General features: G+C 44.5%; 1 protein-coding gene across 1 annotated transcript in view; it reads left to right on the forward strand.

Moving 5' to 3' along the window:
- B4GALNT2 (beta-1,4-N-acetyl-galactosaminyltransferase 2) overlaps nt 1-22,229 on the forward strand; it is a 74,830-nt gene extending 52,601 nt beyond the window's left edge. Inside the window, exons 4-11 of the mRNA XM_025280303.3 lie at nt 3,626-3,732; nt 5,304-5,341; nt 9,650-9,830; nt 10,815-10,901; nt 18,433-18,620; nt 19,373-19,513; nt 21,120-21,339; nt 21,902-22,229. Of these exons, the coding sequence (XP_025136088.1) occupies nt 3,626-3,732; nt 5,304-5,341; nt 9,650-9,830; nt 10,815-10,901; nt 18,433-18,620; nt 19,373-19,513; nt 21,120-21,339; nt 21,902-22,107 (1,168 nt within the window). The 3' untranslated portion in view covers nt 22,108-22,229. The remainder of the gene's footprint in view (nt 1-3,625; nt 3,733-5,303; nt 5,342-9,649; nt 9,831-10,814; nt 10,902-18,432; nt 18,621-19,372; nt 19,514-21,119; nt 21,340-21,901) is intronic.
- Nucleotides 22,230-22,488: the final 259 nt, after the last annotated feature.

Here is a 22,488-nt window from a genome sequence, read left to right on the forward strand (position 1 = left end):
ACCCAACTGCCCGCAGCAGCCCCATGAGCTCATAGTTCACCCTTGTGGGCTTCCTCCCCTCACCCTGCCTCTGCCTACGCTTCTTAGAATTGTCACCCAATAACACTATGTCCTCAAAAGCTGTTCGGCGTCTGCTTCCTGGAGAACTCAAGTTCTTTGTTCTGCTTTATTTATTTTTATTTTATTTTTAATATTTGTATTTATTTATTTGGCTGAGTGGAGTCTTAGTTGCCACATGTGGGATTCTTTTTTTTTTTTTTTAGTAGCAGCATTCCCTGCTGCTGCTGCTGCTGCGTCGCTTCAGTCGTGTCTGACTCTGTGCAACCCCATAGACGGCAGCCCACCGGGCTCCCCTGTCCCTGGGATTCTCCAGGCAAGAACACTGGAGTGGGTTGCCATTTCCTTCTCCAATGCATGAAAGTGAAAAGTGAAAGTGAAGTCTCTCAGTCGTGTCTGACTCTTCGCGACCCCATGGACTGCAGCCTACCAGGCTCCATGGGATTTTCCAGGCAAGAGTACTGGAGAGGGTTGCCATTGCCTTCTCCGACCAGGCATCAAACCCAGACCCCTTGCCTGCATTGGTAATGAGGAGTCTTAGCCACTGGACCACCAGCTAAGTCCCTGTTCTGTTTTTGAAAAATACCCAGACATTTCAGGATGTGGTCAAATAATTGCCAGTCATATTCCCCTCTGTGCAGTCTTTGATGAAATTAGGGTCATAGAGTGTGGTCTGACAGAGTGAGAACAAGAAGTGGGTTCCCCAGTTTTCTCACACTCTACTAGCTTTTACTGCTAGTATGGAGTCTCCTGTTCTTTTCTTTTCCTTTTTTTTTTTTTTTTAATTTAAAAGCATTTAAAAAAAGTCAAATACTATGTGTACACTGTTTCAAGGCAAATGATACTAAAAGGCCTAACCCCGCTCCCTACTCCCAGTCCTACTCCTCAGAGGCCACTATCCTCATCTAACATTTCGAGCTGTTTCCTCTGGAATTACCACCATATTTCTAAGTAAAATGCTTATACCGTTAACTCCAAATTTCTCAACATTAGACATTATCCATTTTACTTGTTATAGTAGATGAACATAGTTCAGTTCTTGATTTCTCCTCTTGTACACTTTCACACTCTGCGTAATTTTCGGTTAATTCAACATTTAATATTTCCATTTTATGACTGAATGACTGTGCCTCCCAGTTAAGCCATATGTTGTTGTTTATTGTTCAGTCGCTAAGTCATGTCAGACTCTTTGTGACCCCGTGGACTGCTCTCCTGTCCTTTACTATCTCCTAGAGTTTGCTTAGATTTGCGTCTGTCGAGTCGGTGATGCTGTCTAACCATCTCATCCTCTGTCATCCCCTTCTCCTCCTGCCTTCAATCTTTCCCAGCATCAAGGTCTTTTCCAGTGAGTCAGCTCCTCACATCAGATGACCAAAGTATTGGAGCTTCAGCATCACTCCTTCCAATGAATATTCAGGGTTGATTTCCTTTAGGATGGACTGGTTTGATTTCATCCTTGCAGTCCAAGAGATTCTCAACAGTCTTCTCCAGCACCACAGTTTGAAAGAATCAATTCTTCAGCTCTCAGCCTTCTTTATGGTTGAACTCTCACATCTGTACATGACTACAGGAAAAAGTGTGTGTGTGTGTACGCGTGCACACGTGCGCTTAGTCACTCAGTCATGTCTGACTCTTTGTGACCCCATGGACTGTAGCCCACCCAGCTCCTCTGTCCATGGGGATTCTCCAGGCAAGAATACTGGAGTGAGTTGCCATGCGCTCCTTCAAGGGATTGAATGTTAAGCTTTAAGCCAGCTTTTTCACTCTTCTGATCTTTCACCTTCATCAAGAGAGTCTGTAGTTTCTCTTCACTTTCTGCCTTTATAGTGGTATCATCTGCTTATCTGAGGTTGTTGTACTATAATTACATTTCCTTTCTTACATTTCCTTTTGTATGTAATGCTTCGGTTTGCCCGGAATTAACTGTCTCATTCTTTCATTTGTTTAGTTTTCTTTCTATTTACTACTAATTCTACTACTACTTCCTCCTTTCTTAATCTATTTGTGGTTGAGAATATTTCTTTTATACCAAAGGTAACATTCTATATGGGCTGCCCTGGTTTCTCAGGAGTCTTCCCTGGTGGCTCAGACGGTAAAGAATCAGCCTGCAATGCAGGAGATCTGGGTTTGATCCTTGGGTTGGGAAGGTCCCTTGGAGAAGGAAATGGGGAACCATTCCAATATTCTTGCCTGGAGAATGCCATGGACAGTGGAGCCTGGCTGGCTACAGTCCTTGGGGTTGCAAAAAGTCAGACACAACTGAGGACCTAACACACACACACACACACACAGCCCTCTATACAGATGTGTTTCCTTGCTGACTCAGCGATAAAGAATCCTCATGCAATGCAGGAGACCCGGGTTCTGTCCATGGATTGGGAAGATCCCCTGGAGAAGGAAATGGCAGCCCACTCCAGTATTCTTGCTTGGGAAATCCCATGGAGAGAGGAGCCTGGTGGGCTACAGTCCATGAAGTCACAAAGGAGTCAGACATGACTTAGGGGCTAAACAACAACAATATCCTTCTATACATATACAAGTTTCCCTTGCTCTCTGAATGTAGACAGTTTCTATGAAATTTTTCATAAAATGAAATGGTGTAAAGCGAAGAAACAATTACCTCTGGACGCATCTTGCTAATGGAATGCACAAAATAAATTGAGATAAAGCACAGATGCCAAAGCTACAGTAGCTTGATGCTGAGATCCTGCGTGTAGTTCCCAGGAAAGGAGCCTGGTGGTGCCACTCTTACTGCCTGGGATGCCTGCTGCCTCAGTAATTTTTGTTGTTCAGTCACACAGTCCTTTCTGACTCTTTGCGACCCCATGGACTGCAGCATGCCAGGCCTCCCTGTCCCTCACCATCTCCTGAAGCTTGCCCAAGTTTGTGTTCATTGGATCGGTGATGATGCCTCAGTAAGAGCTGCAGATGCTGAGTGCTATCGTATTATTATTCTGCCATGCTTGGTGGCGTGTGGAATTTTAGTTCCCCAACTAGGGGTTGAACCTAGACCATCGGCAGTTTGAGAGCGCTAACTAGTGGACCACCAAGGAATTCCCTTTCACTGTTTTTTGTTTTGTTTTGTTTTGTTTTGTTTTGTTTTGGCTGTGTTGGTTCTTCATTGCTACATGGGCTTTTCTCTAGTTGCGGTGAGTGGGAGCTACTCTCTACATGCAGTGCGTGGGGTTCTCACTGCGGTGGCATGGGCTCTAGGGAGTGTGAACTCAGTAGTTGGGGCACATGGGCTTAGTTGCCCTATGGCATGTGGACCAGGTGTTAAATGCGAGCCCCCTGCACTGACAGGCAGATTCTTTACCCCCAGGAAAGTCCTGCTAGTTGTGGTTTTGATTTTGAATGTGCTTTGTTGTAATCTGCTTCAATTCTTTGTAGAGTTAGAGGTTGGAGAGAGGAGCAGGAATAAAGGGGCGAGAGAATGGAGGGCCGATTGGGACCATCTATGAATGATTCCTCCCCATTGGCAGCACAAAGCTCTGGGTACAGACATCACTTTAAGAACTAACCAGGGACAGGTGTCAAGGCAGCTGCTAATGGTTTTGTTTCCCTACAGAGAAGGGCTGCCTCGCCCACCGCCCCTGCTGGCTCAGGCCAACCTCCCCTTTGGGTACCCGGTCCACGGGGTGGAGGTGATGCCCCTGCACACAATTCCCATCCCAGGTAGGTACCTCTCCATTCAGAAGACCAAAACAACTTTCTTCTTATTCCTTCTCAAGCGAAAGGTGGGAGCAGAAGGCAACAGTCGTTCATGCTGTGTATCCAGCACAGTGCACAAAGCTTGACATGACTTCATTTAATGTTGGTCTCACTCTTTCCGTCACCGGGAATCACCCTTAGTAGCTGTGACCTCCATGGGGATCTGAGATTATATAGAAGAGGACAGAAACCTAGGTGCCTTGAGGAACCTTAGGGAGTAGTGGGCTGCTCGGTGTCCTCCAGCATCAAAGCATGAGCCCGCCTCCAAGGAGTGCATAGGAAAAGAATGTCTATGCCAATGGCACCCCACTCCAGTACTCTTGCCTGGAAAATCCCATGGACGGAGGAGCCTGGTAGGCTGCAGTCCATGGGGCCGCTAAGAGTCAGACACGACTGAGCGACTTCACTTTCACTTTTCACTTTCATGCACTGGAGAAGGAAATGACAACCCACTCCAGTGTTCTTGCCTGGAGAATCCCAGGGACGGGGGAGCCTGGTGGGCTGCCATCTATGGGGTCACACAGAGTCGGACACAACTGAGGTGACTTAGCAGCAGCAGCAGCCAGTTAAAACTCCCCTCCACGACTGGTTTTTACACACTCTTCTAGTTAGTTCAGCATCACTTCTCTGTGAGGTAAATATTATTTTGCCAACTTCAAAGATGAGTTTAGTAAGTTACCTAAGAGCGCATAGGGAGGATATGTTTGAATTAGAGCTTGAATTAGTCATAAGAACAGAGATAGATGCTAAAGTAAAAAACATTTGGGATACCCTGGAGAAGGAAATGGCAACCCACTCCAGTACTCTTGCCTGGAGAATCCCATGGAGGGAGGAGCCTGGTGGGCTACAGTCCATGGGGTCGCAAAGAGTCGGAAACGACTGAGCAACTTAAAAAAAAAACAAAACAAAAACATTTGGGATAAATTGCTAGTGTTTTTGAATAGTCATTTAAAAAGGATTTGCCATTTCTCATAGTTCTTTTTCTTTCATTGTGGGTAAATACACATAACGTAAAATTTACCATTTTACCCATTTTTAAGTGTCCGGTTCTGTAGCATTAAGTATATTTACATTGTTCTACAACCAGCATCCATCTCTAGAACGTTTCACCCTCCCAACTGAAACTCTGTATCCATGTAACATTAACTCCCTTTTGCCCCTCAGCCCCTGGCAACCACCATTCTATTTTCTGTCTCTCTGAATTTGACTATTTAGGGAAATTCATATATGGATGATTCATTATTTATCTATTGCTTTCTTCCCTTCAGTACCAGAGATATCTGGAAGGGAGTGGATTAATTCACAGCACCCATCCAAAACTGACGGTGGGCAGCAGAGGCTTTAGCACCACCAGAGTTTGAGGAGGACCATGGGACACCATCTGATGGAGCCCTGGGAAGGGGGGGGGGGTGGCCAGCAAACACCCTGGGTAGGTGACACTTGAGATGACTCTGGAGGGACGTGTAGGAGTCGGACAGGAAGGTGAGGGCATGGTCTCAAATGGTGTTGATTGTCCTTTTCCTTGTATCCTCCAGGTCTCCAGTTTGAAGGACCAGACGCTCCCATCTATAAGGCAAGAGTCCCCTTCCCAGCTTCCTTTAGCTCTTGGCATCCTGTCCTTGGCTCACTACCTATGCTTGCTTCCCCCAGTGGTGGCTGGTCTCAGATTTTGACAGAACCTCTATCCTGATTAAATATTAGACATGAGTCCATGGTGGGGAGTGGGGGAAGGGTACCTATAGAAGTCATGAATTTTCCAGGCATGGGGTGGCTGAAGTTCCAGGGAGGACTTTCAAAGAAGTGACCACCAAGGCTCCTGCTGGCTTCAGCTCAAGGGGAAGCTGCTGCCACAGCTGGGCTGTGTTGCCTCTGTTTGGGTCAGCACCAGCAAGGTGGATGCTCTGGGCCTGTCCTTCTTTCGCTACTTAACACAGCTCCAAATTAAGGTCTCTGCAAGTATGTCTGACGGGTGGGATGCAAATTGCATTCAGAACCGTAACTGAAAAGGAGTCTGGGAAGTGTAGTTTTTAGTTTTCCCAGGCAGAGGCCGGAATGGGCGGTGATGGAGCTGCTCTGTTCTCCAGAGGACACCTCTGCCCACCTCGCTACCAAGTACCCTCACCCCCCTCCTCCCTCCCCCACCTTTGTCACTTTCTACTGTGTTACTTTCTTCATGGCTCTTATCATACCCAAAGTACTTTATATGTGTCATGATATGCTTATTGCCACTCTTCCCCACTAGAACGCAAGCTTTTTGAAGGCAGGAAGTCAGTCTGCTCTTTTCCCAGGACCTGTAGTTTGGATCTCAGAGTATCCGTTGATTGACTAAAGCATTTTTAGCAGGAATGACATTATCCAGGTTGTTGTTGATCAGTGGCTCAGTCATGTCCAACTCTTTGTGACCCCGTGGACCGCAGCACACCAGGCTTCCCTGTTCTTCACTATCTCCCAGAGTTTGCTCGAACTCATGTCTATTGAGTCGATGATGCAATCCAACCATCTCTTCCTCTGTCGTCCCCTTCTCCTCCTGCCTTCAATCTTTCCCAGCATCAGGCTCTTTTCCAATGACTTGGCTCTTCGCATCAGGTGGCCAAAGTATTGGAGCATCATCTTCAGCATCAGTCCTTCCAATGAATATTCAGGACTGATTTCCTTTAGGATTGACTGGTTTTATCTCCTTGCAGTCCAAGGGACTCTCAAGAGTCTTTTCCAACACCACAGTTCAAAAGCATCAATTCTTCAGCATTCATCATTCTTTACAGTCCAACTCTCATATCCATACATGACTATGGAAAAACCATAGCTTTGAAAATATAGACCTTTGTAGGCAAAGTGGTGTCTCTGCCTTTTCATATGCTGTCTAGATCTGTCATAGCTTTTCTTCCAAGGAGCAAGTGTCTTTTAATTTAATGGCTGCAGTCACCATCTGCACTGATTTTAGAGCACAAGAAAATAAAATCTGTCACTGTTTCCATTATTTCCCCCTCTATTTGCCATGAAGAGATGGGATCGGATCCCATGATCTTCATTTTTTGAATGTTGAGTTTTAATCCAGCTTTTTCACTGTCCTCTTTCACTTTCAAGAGGGTCTTTAATTTCTCTTCACTTTCTGCCATTAGGGTGGTGTCATCTGCATATCAGAGGCTGTTGATATTTCTCCTGGCAATCTTGATACCAGCTTGAGCTTCATTCAGCCTGGCATTTCACATAATGTACTCTGCATATAAGTTATCCAGGTTACTTTTCCTAAAGATAACTGGCTGTTGCAGAAGACAAGAAGGCAAGGGAAGAGAATAGCAGTGGGGATGAAGAGAAGCAAATGGATTTTAGCTACATGTTGAAGGTGGACCCAACAGGACTCACTCATAGATTGACTGCAGGTGTTGGGGAAACAGCAGGACAGGAGTGACTTCTGTTGGGGACTTGAACAGCTGAGTGGGTAAAGGTGCTATTCACAAGGCAGAGAAAACCATGGATGGGGTGGAAAACAGGTTTATTGAAAACAATCAATAAATCAAGTTTTGAAGATCATGAAACTTCCTAGCAGAGCAATCAGCCAGGCAGCTGGATCTCAGAGAGATAGGAGCTAAAGATGTGCATCTTCAAAGCATCAGCATATGAATGGTATTAAAGCCAACGCCTCCAGTGAGAACGTTCAGTTCAGTTTTGTTTAGTCGCTCAGTTGTGTCCAACTCTCTGCGACCCCATGGACTGCAGCACGCCAGGCCTCCCTGTCCTTCACCAACTCCCAGAGTTTACTCAAACTCATCTCCATTGAGTCAGTGATGCCATCCAACCATCTCATCCTCTGTCATCCCCTTCTCCGCCTGCCCGCAATCTTTTCCAGTATCAGGGTCTTTTCAAATGTCAGTTCTTCACATCAGGTAGCCAAAGTATTGGAGTTTCAGCTTCAACATCAGTCCTTCCAATGAACACCCAGGACTGATCTCCTTTAGGATGGACTGGTTGGATCTCCTTGCAGTCCAAGGGACTCTCAAGAGTCTTCTCCAACACCACAGTTCAAAAGCATCAATTCTTAGGTGCTCAACTTTCTTTATAGTCCACCTCTCACATCCATACATGACTACTGGAAAAACCATAGCCTTGACTAGGTGGACCTTTGTTGACAAAGTAATGCCTCTGCTTTTTAATATGCTATCTAGGTTGATCATAACTTTTCTTCCAAGGAGTAAGCGTCTTTTAATTTCATGGCTGCAATCACCATCTGCAGTGATGTTGGAGCCCCCCCCAAAAAAATTCAGCCACTGTTTCCACTGTTTCCCCATCTATTTGCCATGAAGTGATGGAACCAGATGCCATGATCTTAGTTTCTGAATGTTGAGCCTTAAGCCAACCTTTTCACTCTCCTCTTTCACTTTCATCAAGAGGCTTTTTAGTTCCTCTTCACTTTCTGCAATAAGGGTGGTGTCATCTGCATATCTGAGGTTATTGATATTTCTGCCAGCAATCTTTTTTTTAGATTTAATATAAATTTATTTATTTTAATTGGAGGTTAATTACTTTACAATATTGTATTGGTTTTGCCATACAACAACATGAATCCGCCACAGGTATACATGTATTCCCCTTTCCCAGCAATCTTGATTCCAGCTTGTGCTTCCTCCACCCCAGCTTTTCTCATGATGTACTCTGCATAGAAGTTAAATAAGCAGGGTGACAATAGACAGCCTTGACGTACTCCTTTTCCTGTTTGGAACCAGTCTGTTGTTCCATGTCCAGTTCTAACTGTTGCTTCCTGACCTGCATATAGGTTTCTCAAGAGGCAGGTCAGGTGGTCTGGTATTCCCATCTCTTTCAGAATTTTCCACAGTTTATTGTGATCCACACAGTCAAAGGCTTTGGCATAGTCAACAAAGCAGAAATAGATGTTTTTCTGGAACTCTCTTGCTTTTTCCATGATCCAGCGGATGTTGGCAATTTGATTTCTGGTTCCTCTGCCTTTTCTAAAACCAGCTTGAACCTCTGGAAGTTCATGGTTCACGTATTGCTGAAGCCTGGCTTGGAGAATTTTGAGCACTACTTTACTAGTGTGTGAGATGAGTGCAACTGTGCGGTAGTTTGAGCATTCTTTGGCATTGCCTTTCTTTGGGATTGGAATGAAAATTGACCTTTTCCAGTCCTGTGGCCACTGCTGAGTGTTCCAAATTTGCTGGCATATTGAGTGCAGCACTTTCACAGCATCATCTTTTAGGATTTGAAATAGCTCAACTGGAATAAGAAAGGTTAAGAAGGGGAAAGGACTCAGAACCAAGCCCTGAAAAACTCTCTTTGGAGGTCTGATGGATGAGGAGGAACTGGCAAACGGAATTCAAGGAGCCGCCAGCAGGGGTAGGAAGAAATCTTTAAGGATTGTATCCTGAGGCTTCCCTGGTGGCCCAGTGGTTAAGAATCTGCCTTGTGATACAAGGGACACTGGTTTGATCCCTGGTCTGGGAAGATCCCACATGCCTCGGGGCAGCTAAGCCCTGTGCACCACAACTCCTGAGCCCGAGCTCCACAACAAGAGAAGCCCACCCGGGGCAAGGAAGAGTAGCCCCCACTTGCTGTACCTGGAGAAAGCCCACACACAGCAACAAAGACCCAGCACAGGCAAAAATAATTAATTACGATAAAAATAAACTAGTAAAAAAAAAATGGTATCCTGCACGGCAAGAGTTAAGAATGTTTCAGAAGTTTCCCTTGAACACACCAGGTCTTAGGACTATCTTCCTTGCTGAAGCTGAGGCAGTAACTCCTGCAGAGTTACTCTACATTTCAGGGGCACTATCTATCCTCTCATCCTTATGTGCTCTGCCCCCTGCTGGCCATCCTGGGTATGTGCTGTTCTTTGCATTTAGTCTTGCTGTCTCATCCACCCTAGGTCACCCTGAAAGCTTCTCTGGGGACACTGAACACCCTCGCTGACACCCCAGACAGTGTGGTGCAGGGCAGAGGCCAGAAGCAGCTGACCATTTTGACCAGTAGCCGGAAGGTTTTGAATTTCATCCTCCAGCACGTGACATACACCAGCACAGAATACCAGCACCACAGGGTGGATGTGGGTGAGAGCCTCTCCTTGGATGACAAAATGCTTAGGGACCCAGAAAAACACCACCAGCCCTTGAAGTCTTCCTTCTCCCAGAAGCCTGCCTCCCTAGCTCCTATTTCTAACTCTAAACACTGTACTTTCCAATTACTGTCTCCAGTAATATCCCCCCATTGCCATTGACCCCACAGGACAGGCAAATGCCCGCTCGTCTCTCCATGAAGGCAGATCATTTGTGCTGTGTGCCCAGCTCTGTTTCTCATTCTCGGCAGCGAGCAGAGCTGACGATTTCAGCTGCAGTACAGAGGGTGCAGTCTGTGCCCCAGTGTCTTGTCCTGGGCACTAACCAGAAAGTGGGATGTGAGGAAACCTGCAGTTGGGAGGGCAGTAGCTTTGTCTTCCTCCTCCCATCCCAGCCCCGGAATTCCTGGGAGAATAACTGCTGACCCTAAGGGCAGCCCCAATTTCTTTCTGGATGAATTAAAGGCACTCTTTCCCATTTTGAGCAGCTCCACAGGATGCATTCCCAGGACACCCACCCACACACAGAATGAACTGTGGGATAGATTTCCCATGAACACAAACTAGGGAGAGAGTTCCCTCCAACCTTCAGGTGTTCAAATGTTTCTTATCACAGAATGACCCTGAGAGGTCAAATGAGGCAGGTAGAGTTTTCCTGGTTTTGTAGATGGTGAAGGAGATGAATGATTTACGCAAGGTATTTCAGATGATAAATAACAAAGTCAAACTTAACCCACCCCTCTGATGCCAAGCCCACTTCACCCTACAGAGCCACATGGGGAAGAAATGTGAGTTTCAGAGGCAGTCAGTGGGTTGCCCCAGGGACACACAGCAAGTCAGGAGCTCAGATGCCGTAGACTCCACGCTGTCCTCAGTCTCCTCCCACCAATCTCTCATTCTCCCATCTCGTTGGCTTCCTGGGCAGCATAGGGAGTAACCCAGACGCAGTACACAACTCTGACCTTATTTCTCCCTCCAGTGAGTCTGGAGTCCAACTCCTCAGTGGCCAAGTTTCCAGTGACCATCCGCTTTCCTGTTATGCCTAAGTTGTATGACCCTGGACCAGGTAAGGCCCTTGTTCCTGGGGCTCCATAGTGGGTCCTATAGACTACTGATGAGATTCAGAAGGGATCCTCTGAGACAGAGTAGGAGAATAATTATAAAAACAGAGTGGTACTGGACGAGGAATAGATATATCAATAGCATCAAATTAGAAATCTAGAACTAGACAAGTTGAAATTTTACCATATGATAAAGGTAATTTTTCAAATTAAAGGGGGGAAAAGATGGATTATTCAAGAAATCATGTGGGATAACTGTGTAGCTATATGGAGAATGACAAGTTGAATATATCTCACACCTCACATCAAGATAAATTCCCAATAGAGAAAACCCTCATTTTTTATAAGTATTCAAAAAAGTGCTCCCCTGGTGGCTTAGAATCACCTGCCAAGCGGGAGACCCTGGTTTGATCTCTGGGTTGGGCAGATCCCCTGGAGAAGGAAATGGCAACCCACTCCAGTATTCTTGTCTGGGAAATCCCATGGACAGAGGAGCCTTGCAGGCTACAGTCCATGGGGTCCCAAAGAGTTAGCAACTAAACAATAACTAGAAAAAAGAAAAAGGAATTTAAAAACAACTTTGGATTATAAGATTTTTCTAAATGTGACACAAAACCCAAAGGCCATAAAAGACTGGAAACATAAAATACATAACAATTTTTAATTGTTTTTCTTTTTTATGGCCTCTGACATGGCTTGTGGAATTTCAGTTCTCTGATCAGGGATCGAATCTCGTCCCTCGGCAGTGACAGCATGGAGTCCTAACCACTGGACTGCCAGGGAATTCCAAATTTTTAATAATTTTTTTGGACAGAAATCTACCATATGCAAAGTCAAAGGACAAACTAGGGGGAAAATACCTTCAACACAAAGTCAAAGATCTAATTTTACTTAAGAGTATTTGTGAGGACTTTCCTGGTTGTCCAGTGGTTAAGACTCCATGCTCCCAGTGCAGGGGGTACTGGTTTGACCCCTGGTCAGAGAACTAAGATCCCACATGTTGCACAGTGTGGCCAAATACATAAATAATTTCTCACTGTAGTCCTATAAAGTAGATGGTTGTTGTTTCATCTCTGTGTCATGTCCGACTCTTTGTGACCCCATGGACTGCAGCATGCCAGGCTTTTCTGTTCTTCACTATCTCCCGGAGTTGGCTCTTTCATGTTCACTGAGTCAGTGATGTTGTGAATCAATAAGAATAGAACAAATAAGAGAAGAATAAGCCAGTTCACAAAAAGTTAAATTCAAGTATACTTTCAGTCATTAAAATATATGTTCAGTCTCACACTAAGTGCAAATGAAAACTACATCCATATCAAAAAGTACTGGAGGAGGAGTGAGGAAACATTCTTTTAAACTGCCAGTAGGAATGTAAATTGGCACAACCCTTCTGGAGCAACTTAGCAATGTCTGTCAACATTTTAAATGTATACGCACGTTGGGTCAGCGATTCCACTTGTATGAATTATCCTTTAGATGCTTACATCTGTGTGAAAAGACATTTGTTTGAGGGTGTTTATTGCAGCATTATTTGCAATGACAAAAACCTTAAAAATGGTTGTGTGTGTTAGTCGCTCAGACATGTCTGACCCTTTGCGAGCCTGTGGGATTCTCCAGGCAAGAGTACTGGAGTGAGTTGCCATTCCCTTCTCCAGGGGATCTTCTCGACCCAGGGATTGAACCTGAGTCTCCCTTATTGCAAGCAGATTCTTTACCATCTGAGTCACCAGGGGTTAAATCAAGTGTGGTCCATGGGTATAATGAAATGCCACGCAATGACATTCAGAAGGACAGAGGAGGAAAACGTGAGCCGGAAGTGTTTTTTATACTGATACAAAATGCTTTCCAAGATGTAAGCAAGGTACAAAGAGTGAAAAGTAAGCTATTATTTCTGTAAAAAAAAAAAAGGGGGGGTAAAAAAGACGATGTAACTGCTTGATTACAGAAAAATGAACAAGAAGTTAGTAATACTGGTAAACTCCTGGGGAGGAACCAAAATGTTGGGGACAGAGATGGGAAGAAGTATTTTCATGGTATAACTTTCAGTATATTTGGGATTTTGAGCTAGTTGGCATTTTTGACGATATTTCCTGTATATTCAAAATGTAATGTATTCAGATAGATTCTATTAAAAATATAACTTATTTAAAAGCAATAGGATTAAATATCTACAGAGAGGAATTTACAGTATGTGCTTAACATCATCATAACTATCTCAAAAATAAAAGAAATCAACACAAGAAGTTCACAAAAAAGCTTTTTTGGCTTCAGATTTGTCTTAAAGGTGAAGTACTACCCATAAAATGGAAATCTCCATAGTCCTATTTCCCTCCCTTCTTCCAACAGTCATGGTCTTTCTTTTCCTGGTTTCTGTACACGTTTAATATGTAGATGTTTAATATGTAGATTTCTATTCCTACACACATGTGCACACACAGAGCATACAGTATGGTATAATGCATTTTTGAACTTTTCATAAAACTTATCACATTGTATGGCATAAAATTCTAGTTTCTGGCCTTTCATCAGTCCATGGCTTGTCTTTTGGTTTTGCTTCTGGGGTCTTTTGTGTTATAAAACTTTATCCTTTAATAAAATTGATTCATTCTTTTTTTCTAGCTTTTGCTTTTTTGCCTTAATTCAAAAAATTCTTCCCTACATTGAAGCCATAAAGATATTCTCCTGTATTTTTTTTCAAAAGTTACATATGCTTGTTTCTCACATTTAGATACTTAATCCAACTAGAAGTTATGTTTATGTGTGGCATGTGATAGGGACCTAATATTTTACATATGGAGAGCCTATTTTCCCACCACCATGGACCAAGTGGTCCAGCCTTGTCACGCTTGAACAGCCAGCTGCTCACACACACAGCTTTTTGTATGTAGGGGTTTGAACCAGCCTTTGTTGGAGCACATTGATCTGTATCCTGGGGCTCATTTTACAACATTTCCATATGCTTTATAACAGGTTTTCTATCTAGTGCAGATAAATTCTGTGTTGCAGGATGACTGTACTTCATTTAGTGAAATTTTCTTAGCTCTTCTTGGTCATTTACTTTTTCATTAGAGTTTTAGCATCAGCTCATCAAGATCCTCCAAAATGCGTTGAGATTTTGGTTAGAATTTTCTAAAATTTGTTGATTAATTAGAGATAAATTGACAGTTTTATGAAGTTGAATATTCACAACCATGAATCTGCTATCTCTCTCCATGTGACACTCTCCATGTCATAGTCTCTTCATAGATTCTTCAGTAATTTATTTTTTAGTCTTATTTGTAAAGGAATTGTACGTTTTATTGGATTTGGTCTTAGGTAGTTTATATTTTATTTTATTTTACTTTTATAAATTGGATTTTGTTCTACATTTTAACTAATGTTAGTATATAGGACATTAGTGATTTTTGAATGTTGGACTTAATAGGCATCCTTCTTGCACACATATTAGTGATTTTTTTTAACATATAGAGTCTGTTAAATGATTTTTATCTCTTCCTTTACAATTCTTATCATTTGTTTCTTTTTCTTAATGTGTTTTGGTAAAATCTTCAGTACAGTGTTGAATAATAGCAGTGGCAGCACACACTTTCACTTGTTCCTGACTTTAAGAACATTCTAGTGTTACGCCACTATTCTCGTTTGCTGGGCAGGAGTGTGGTAGATGTGTCAGGGTAAGAAAGTTTCCTTCTTTCCTTCTGTTTCTAAGAATTTTTCCGTTTCTACTTTGTATTTCCTTGCTGAGAGTTTTCATATTTATATGAATAAGTATTGAATTTTATCAAAGAAATTGTCTGCACCCACTGAAATAGTTTTTCTCCTTTAACTGGGTTCATGAAGTGACTTACATTGATTTTCTGCTGTTGAAATTGTTCTTGCATTTTCGGGATTAACCCATCTTGATTGCAGTGTGTTATTTGATTAAATGCTGAATTAAATTTGTTGCTATTTTTATAGATGATTCTTATATCTGTATTCAAAACTGAGACTGTCTTTTTCTGTAATGTCCTTGCTCAGTTTTGTTATCAATATTATACAAGTCTCATAAGACATGTTAGATGCCTTTCCTTTTTTCACTGTTTGCTGAAATGAATTGAATTATAATAAAATAGGAATGTCCTTGGGGGTTTTATTAAAACTTGTCTGTCCTTTTGTCTTTTTTTTTTTTTGGTCCAAGTTTTGGTTGGGGTGGGAATGTGAATGGGAAAGAGTGAGAGAAAGGGAAGAAATTTAAAGCTAACAGCTCTACCGCTTCAATGGTTATTGATCTGTATGTACATTGAATCAATTTAAAATGTTTCTATAAAGTTGTCTTAAAGTTGTTGTATATTTGTATATACATAAATTGTATATTTTGAGTTGTTCATAGAATTCTCTTACGCTTGTTAAAAATTTTTTTAATATCTTAAGTCATGTCTCCCTTCTGATTCTTTGTATATATCTTAAATAATTTTAAGTTGGTTTCATATCTAAATATTCTCATTTTTTATGCCTGTTTTGTTTCATATTTTCTTTTTCATTTATGTGATTCTGTGATTTATCACTTTAAAGATTTTAAACATTCTCACTTTAAGTCCCTTTCAGATTCGTCTATTGTTTGTCTATCTAGAGTGGATTCTTCTAGCACAGGGTGGATTTGCCGGCTGTTGTTCTTTACAACTAGTTTTATTTGAATGTCTTGGGATTTTTGCTGGTGGCTCATCTTGAATACGAGGCTTTACAAGCTTGTTTTGTTTTCTCCTCTCTCCCTCTTTCTCTCTCCTCATTCCTTCCCATCTCACAGCTTTACAGTTGCCCCAGATTCTCAGTCCATCATTATATACTACAGTCTTGGGGTCCCTGTCCCCTAGTGATATGAGCATCACCAAAGAGCCAGTTGCTGGGCCTGAGGGTGGCTTGGCACAGGACACGGCTGTGTGAGGTGGTGTCATCTCTGAACCCAGAGGTGTGTTTGGGGATGATGGCTCTCTGAGGTTCCTCGCCCAGCAGGTAGTATGTCGTGAGAGCTGGAGGGAGTGCAGCCTGGTTCCAGTCCATGGTTTCTAGCAAAAACCCTGGTTGTGGACCCACATACTTCATGAGACACTTTTATTCCATTAACACTCAAATCTGCCTCCCAGCCTCTGCTCTTCTGACCCCAGATTGCAGCAGACTCAGCTCCAGCTCTGCTCACTGCTTTTGATTCCTGTTCCTTGGAAGAAATGTCATCTGTTTTTGAACATGGCTCTGTCTTTGCATATTTCTTTATCATTGCTCTGTGTTTGGAACAATAAAGAATCTCAAAGCAGAAAGCTATACCACCCACCTGGCCAGGAGTCTCCCACCTGGACTACCTCCTGTGGTAACTCAGGCTCCTGATTCTCTCTTTACTGTAATGAAAGAACCAAACTTGTTACGTGGCCTGAGAAGAGAAAAGGTAGGGCTTTCATTCAACACGCTCTTGAACATGATTTACATGCCTCTTTCTGTTACTGAGCCCTTTCCACATTCTCGGACCATACCATACCATACCATAGAAATGAATATCACTTCCACAAGATTCTTCAGCATGCAAAGCCTTTTATTCACAGAGATAGTTTGTACATAAGAGAGAAGGCAGGAAAAATGCCAGCTCCATGGGTAAAATGGGTGAGTTGCTTTTATAGCAAAAGGGATGGTTTGTCTCATGATCACTGATAATTTCCAGAAACCATCAAATTTCTCGGATCAGCAGCAGGTGGCTGCATGATGGCTGTCAGGAATAGAGAGTGTTTCTGTGCAGGGGAAGAAATGCATGAGAATTTTCTGCAAGGAAGCCCAAGAACAGATGTGGTTAAAATTTACAGTTGAGCTTCTTGTCTTGTGGGAACTAGGTATACTCAGTAGTGGACCAGAAGTAACGTTAATCTTTTATATCTGTGATCCTGGTTTCTCCCCCCGGGACTTGGACCCCAAGGGCCTTTGTTCTTTAGTTTGCAAGGCTTGTTCTGCCCAAGGCCAGTCTTTTTCTGAAGTGACTGCACTATTGTCTTCCTGTCTTACTTCCACTCACTCCCAAAGACTCAGGAGGAGCTGGGTAATGGTGCAACAGAATGACCTCTGACTTCTGTCATTCTGAGAAAGTGGCTCTGCAGTGGGGTTCTGTTGCACTCATGCACAAACAGTTGGTGGGGTGTGACTTTGAGCATGTGTTAACTCCAGCTGATCCCACCCCCCAAGACGACCCAGCTGCCTATCAGCTGGCATGGCTCCATTCTGTGGCTAGATCTTCTAAACACACCAGCAGCTACGGTTGTTTGACCCAAGGGTCATTTCCACAGAAAGGCTGTCCTTTCTCTAACTGTTTCTATAAATCACACAACCTGGTCTACCCGCTTCTGATCTCCAAGTGGACCTGTTTCCACTTACATCTTCCAGAGGATAAAGATCAGGCAAGTTTCTCCGTAGGAGTGCAGCTGATGACAGGGCAGGTCCAAGTCCTTTAGAGCTTTTCTCCTCTTCCTGGGACCTGTGACTCTACATAGCGAATCCCCTGATGGGCAAGGCTCTATACATCTCAACTCCTAGCATGAAAGCACGATGCAAGCCCAGTACAGACAGGCAAGCATAAAATGAAACGTCCAGGTAGAAAGTAGGAAACAGCAGAATGGAACCAACAGAACCAAGAAAGAGACTTTAGAATAGAACACAGACAAAATTTAAACAAATCATTATCTTTGTTTTTCAGTCGCTAAGTTATGTTTGACACTTTGCAACCCCATGAACTGCAACACGCCAGGCTTTCCTGTCCTTTACCATCTCCTGGAACTTGCTCAAACTCACGTCCATCGAGTCGGTGATGCCATTCAACCATCTCATCCTCTGTTGCCCCCTTCTCCTCCTGCCCTCAATCTTTCCCAGCATCAGGGTCTTTTCCAATGACTTGGCTCTTAGCATCATGTTGCCAAAGTATTGGAGCTTCAGCATCAGTCCTTCCAATGAATATTCAGGGTTGATTTCTTTTAGGATTGACGGGTTTGATCTCCTTACAGTCCAAGGAGGACTCTCAAGAGTCTTCTCCAACACCACAGTTTGAAAGCATCAATTCTTTGGTGCTCAACCTTCTTCATGGTCCAACTCTCACATCTGTACATGACTACTGGAAAAACCACAGCTGTGACTATACAGATCTTTGTTGGCAAAGTGAAGTCTCTGCTTTTTAATACACTGTCTAGGTCTGTCATAGCTTTTCTTCCAAGGAGCAAGTGTCTTTTAATTTCATGCAGTCACTGTCTGCAGTGATTTTGGAGCCCAAGACTGTTTGCACTTTTCCCCCATCTATTTGCCCCTATCTATTTGAAGTGATGGAACCAGATGCCATGAAAAACAAATAGGATATGTTTAAATATATTTTTCTAATCCAACTAATGAACTCTTATTAAGCACTGACTATACACAAGAGGCCTGAGGTCCACAAACACTTGAGAGGTCGTGATATACAGAAACCCTCAGAACGACTCAAGTCAAGACAGTGAGGCTTCCCAAAGACAGAACTCTTGATGCCTACCCTTTCTTGCTCAGAGAGGAAGCTCAGAAACCTGGTGTCCATTGCCACCAAAACTTTCCTCCGTCCTCACAAGCTCATGACCATGCTCCAGAGCATTCGTGAGTATTACCCAGACTTGACCGTGATCGTGGCTGATGACAGCAAGGAGCCCCTGAAAATTAATGACAGCCATGTGGAGTATTACACCATGCCCTACGGCAAGGTATGTCCCTCCCGGGTGGGGAGACACCTGAATCCTGGGACAAGAGGGCCTCAGTCAGAGTCAGGTCCTTACCCCGGAGGGGCCAGCTTCAGTAGACTTCGCTAGGCAGCAAGATCCTGGCATGGGAGGGTGTGGAATTCTCCTCTGAGTCCTTTTGCTGACTCCAAATTCACAGAGAAATCAGGTCACTTTCCCTTTTCTGCATTAACAGGGTGGTTAATCCACCTTTTCTCACACATGGTTTAGAAATTGATTGCGATCCTTCTGAGTGACTTGCAGTGTCTGACAGTCTGGTTTCCTGGCTTGCAGGTCCAAGAGCAGAGAAACCGCTCATCCCTATCATGTCACCCTCTCTGATGCATCTCCTCCACTCACCTTCCTTCAAAGAAAGGAGGAGGTGGACATGATACACACCAGAGTGCCCCTTCCCCCGCAACAGCTTCCAGGCTCCATGAGGGGAAAGGGCTTGAGAGCCCCAGAGACTCTGTCAGGTGAAAAGAGACTTCCGTCAGTCCATATTGGCCACAGAGCCAAGGAAGGACTCTTTCACCTTTCTTGGCCTCAGTCTTTGACCCAGAGGGCCCCTGTCCTTCTCCCAGTGTCTCTGAGGCATGGACTCCCTTTAACCTAGAGGTTCCTGATCACTGTTTGGGGTGCAGTGCAGCGTGGCTCTTGGCAACTGAGAAAGCTGCCAGGTGACGCTGATAGGTAGCAGGGCAGGCCACCACTATCTAACCTCACTCTACTCACAGGGTTGGTTTGCTGGTAGGAACCTGGCCATATCTCAGGTCACCACCAAATATGTTCTCTGGGTGGACGATGACTTTCTCTTCAATGACAAGACCAAGATTGAGGTGCTAGTGGATGTCTTAGAGAAGACCGAACTGGATGTGGTAAGGGAGAGCTGCTGGTTCTATCTCCTCTGTATGACAAGCCAGAGGGGAAGGGAAGGAGAAGGGCAGAGAGGGAAGTGTTCAGGGGAGGAGGTGGGTGGGAAAGAGGAGGGGAGGGGCCAATGCAGGAGGAGATGAGGGGCCGCTGGGGCTGAGACCTTCACATGGGAGTCAGATGTGTGAGTTCTGCTTCTGCCTCCATTCTTACTTTTCTTTGAGCAAATTACACCAACCCCCATCCCCAAACGCACCATTGTTCCGTCTTTGAAATGTCATGTTTATGCATCACTTCTAACTTCCTCCCTGCCGTGGTGGGAGAAGGCAAGCAGGGCTCTGGTTCTGTCACACACCCTTACAACATGCAAATGGCACAAAGATGTGAAAGCACGTGCAGCCTTAACGAGAGAAAAAAAAAAAAACAAAAACATCAAAAATCCATTCACATACAGGAAAGAGAAGAAAAATGTAATAATACTGCATTGTATCTTGAAATTTGCAGAGATAACTGTACTGTGTAGAGATGATGGATCTGTTAATTAGCTTGAGTGTGGTGATCTTTTCGCAGTGTATACATCTATCAAAACATCAAGATGTATAACCTCAAAATATACAATTTTAATATGTCAAAGAAAAAGCTGTTAAAAAGAAAGAAAATGGATAAGAAGTAGCACAGTGACCATGGTTATCCCTTACTCCAAGGGGACAGTCCCCAAAGCATCTGGCTTGACTACAATGTCTCTAGAGACCCTATCACAGTAGCGTAAATGACATAGAAGGTGCAGTTCCTGCCCCTGTAATGAGAGCTGGTGCTGGACTCTCCTTCCAGAGGCATCCTGGACCAGTTCCATTCCCCATTGTTAGTCCATTTTTGTTGTCCTTGGCTGTATGGTCAGAAGAAATGAGGAAAGAGGGGAAGTAAAAGACAAGCAGTTTTCTTTTAAGAGTGTGATATTTATAAAAGTAGCAAGCATCTATTCTAAATCACATCCTTTCAGCAAGGACTTAGACACATGGTCAAAACTTGCAAGGGAAGTAGGAAATTTTCAGCTTTAGTGGGATAGTCGCTAGATCTTAATTTAGTCCATCAACACTCAGTCCATTTACTAAGAGGAGGAGAGAAAGAACAGGGGACAGCAGACTGCTGTGTCCCTCTGGGTGATTATGATGGTTCGGGAACAGATATACTTGCTTGTCCTGTTTTGCTTAGGCTCCAACATAGAGATGCACTCATCTCCCATGAGTGCAGGGACAGGCAGCGCAGAGAGGTGAGCCAAGAACAGAGAATGGGAGGAAGGAGCTTGAGACAGACGGCTGGCTGCAGGAAGTCCGTATAGGGACACCTGCATATGCAGGCTGCCTCTCACCTGCACCCAAACACTGCTTCTCGCACCAGAAGGGACTGAGCCACGTGGAAAGAGTGAGCTTGCAGGAGGGTAAGCACAGCAGAGTTGTCTGCCCTTTGGACTTGGTGTAGGCCTAGTCTGAAGGGTAGAGAGAGAAAGGGTGTGATTCTTGTCATAACAGGTTCAATCCAGTAAGGCTTCCTGGCAGGGGCTACATGGATATCATCTGTCCTCTAATGCCAATTTCTCTGCCCACTGTCTAGGTAGGTGGCAGTGTGCTTGGAAATATGTTCCAGTTTAAGCTGTTCCTGGAGCACAGTAAGAATGGGGACTGTCTCCATCGGCGGACAGGATCTTTCGGGCCCCTGGACGGCTTCCCCAACTGCGTGGTAACCAGCGGCGTTGTTAACTTCTTCCTGGCCCACACAGAGCGGCTCCAAAGAGTTGGCTTTGACCCCCGCCTGCAGCGAGTGGCTCACTCAGGTGGGGAGACTGGGAGAGTGAAGAGGGAGCTGGGCTGTGGACTGACCTCAGAAGTCTGCTATCCCCCGGGGAAGGAGGGAGGGCAGGCCGTGTGCCACAGATCAGGCAGCTTGCCCATTCTCCCCAAACTGGGGAGCCCACAGTTTCCCCTGCCTCCCTCCACTCTCTCTGCCTTCTTGCCTCCCACAGGCTGTTCCTACCTCTCTGAGATACACTTCCCCTTCCTCTCCCTACAGCTCTGGCCCCTATGTCCTGCTGCACCTGCATTTCCAGACTTCCTTTCCTCTGTAACTGCAGCTGGTGAACTTTCTGTCTTAAACTGCCCTTAGTCCTGGAGTCCACAGTTCCGTCCAGTTGGAAGCTAATCTGTGTCTTTCTATCCATATCACTGTCTGTCCTTCCAACTCATTAGCCTGGGCAGGTGGCTCCACATGGGTGGAACCACCCCAAGGGTGTAAACTGTGTCCCTTCCCCCCTGACTCTCCTTCCGGAGCTGCAATAGGGCCCTGGGTCTGTGGCTTGAAGGTCACATTTCCTTCTCATGCTTCCCTTCTCTTGGCAGAGTTCTTTATTGATGGGCTCGGGAGTCTGCTCGTGGGGTCCTGCTCAGATGTGATTATAGGTCACCAGCCCCATTCTCCAGTGGAGGACCCAGAGCTGGCAGCCCTGGAGAAGACCTACCGCATATACCGGGCCAACACCAATGATAAGATCCAGTTCAAGCTAGCTCTCCACTACTTCAAGAACCACCTCCAATGTGCCACATAAAGATGCCTGGACTTCGGCAAAGTGCTAGGTCTGGCTCAGGTACTGTAGGTCATTAGAAATGGACCAATCACTGATCAGGGCAATGGCAACTATATTAATAATAATTATTGTCTGATGTCTTACCATTTGTGAATCGCTGTACACACCTGATGTCAAGAGCTGACTCGTTTGAAAAGGCCCTGACGCTGGGAAAGATTGAGGGCAGGAAGAGAAGGGGACGACAGAGGACGAGATGGTTGGACGGCATCACCGACTCAATGGACATGAGTTTGGGTAAACTCAGGGAGTCAGTGATAGACTGGGAGGCCTGGTGTGCTGCGGTTCATGGGCTCGCAAAGAGTTGGACACAACTGAGTGACTGAACTGAACTGAACTGAACTG

This window comes from Bubalus bubalis, chromosome 3 (genome assembly GCF_019923935.1).
Source record: "Bubalus bubalis isolate 160015118507 breed Murrah chromosome 3, NDDB_SH_1, whole genome shotgun sequence".
In the NCBI taxonomy this organism is placed as follows: domain Eukaryota; kingdom Metazoa; phylum Chordata; class Mammalia; order Artiodactyla; family Bovidae; genus Bubalus; species Bubalus bubalis.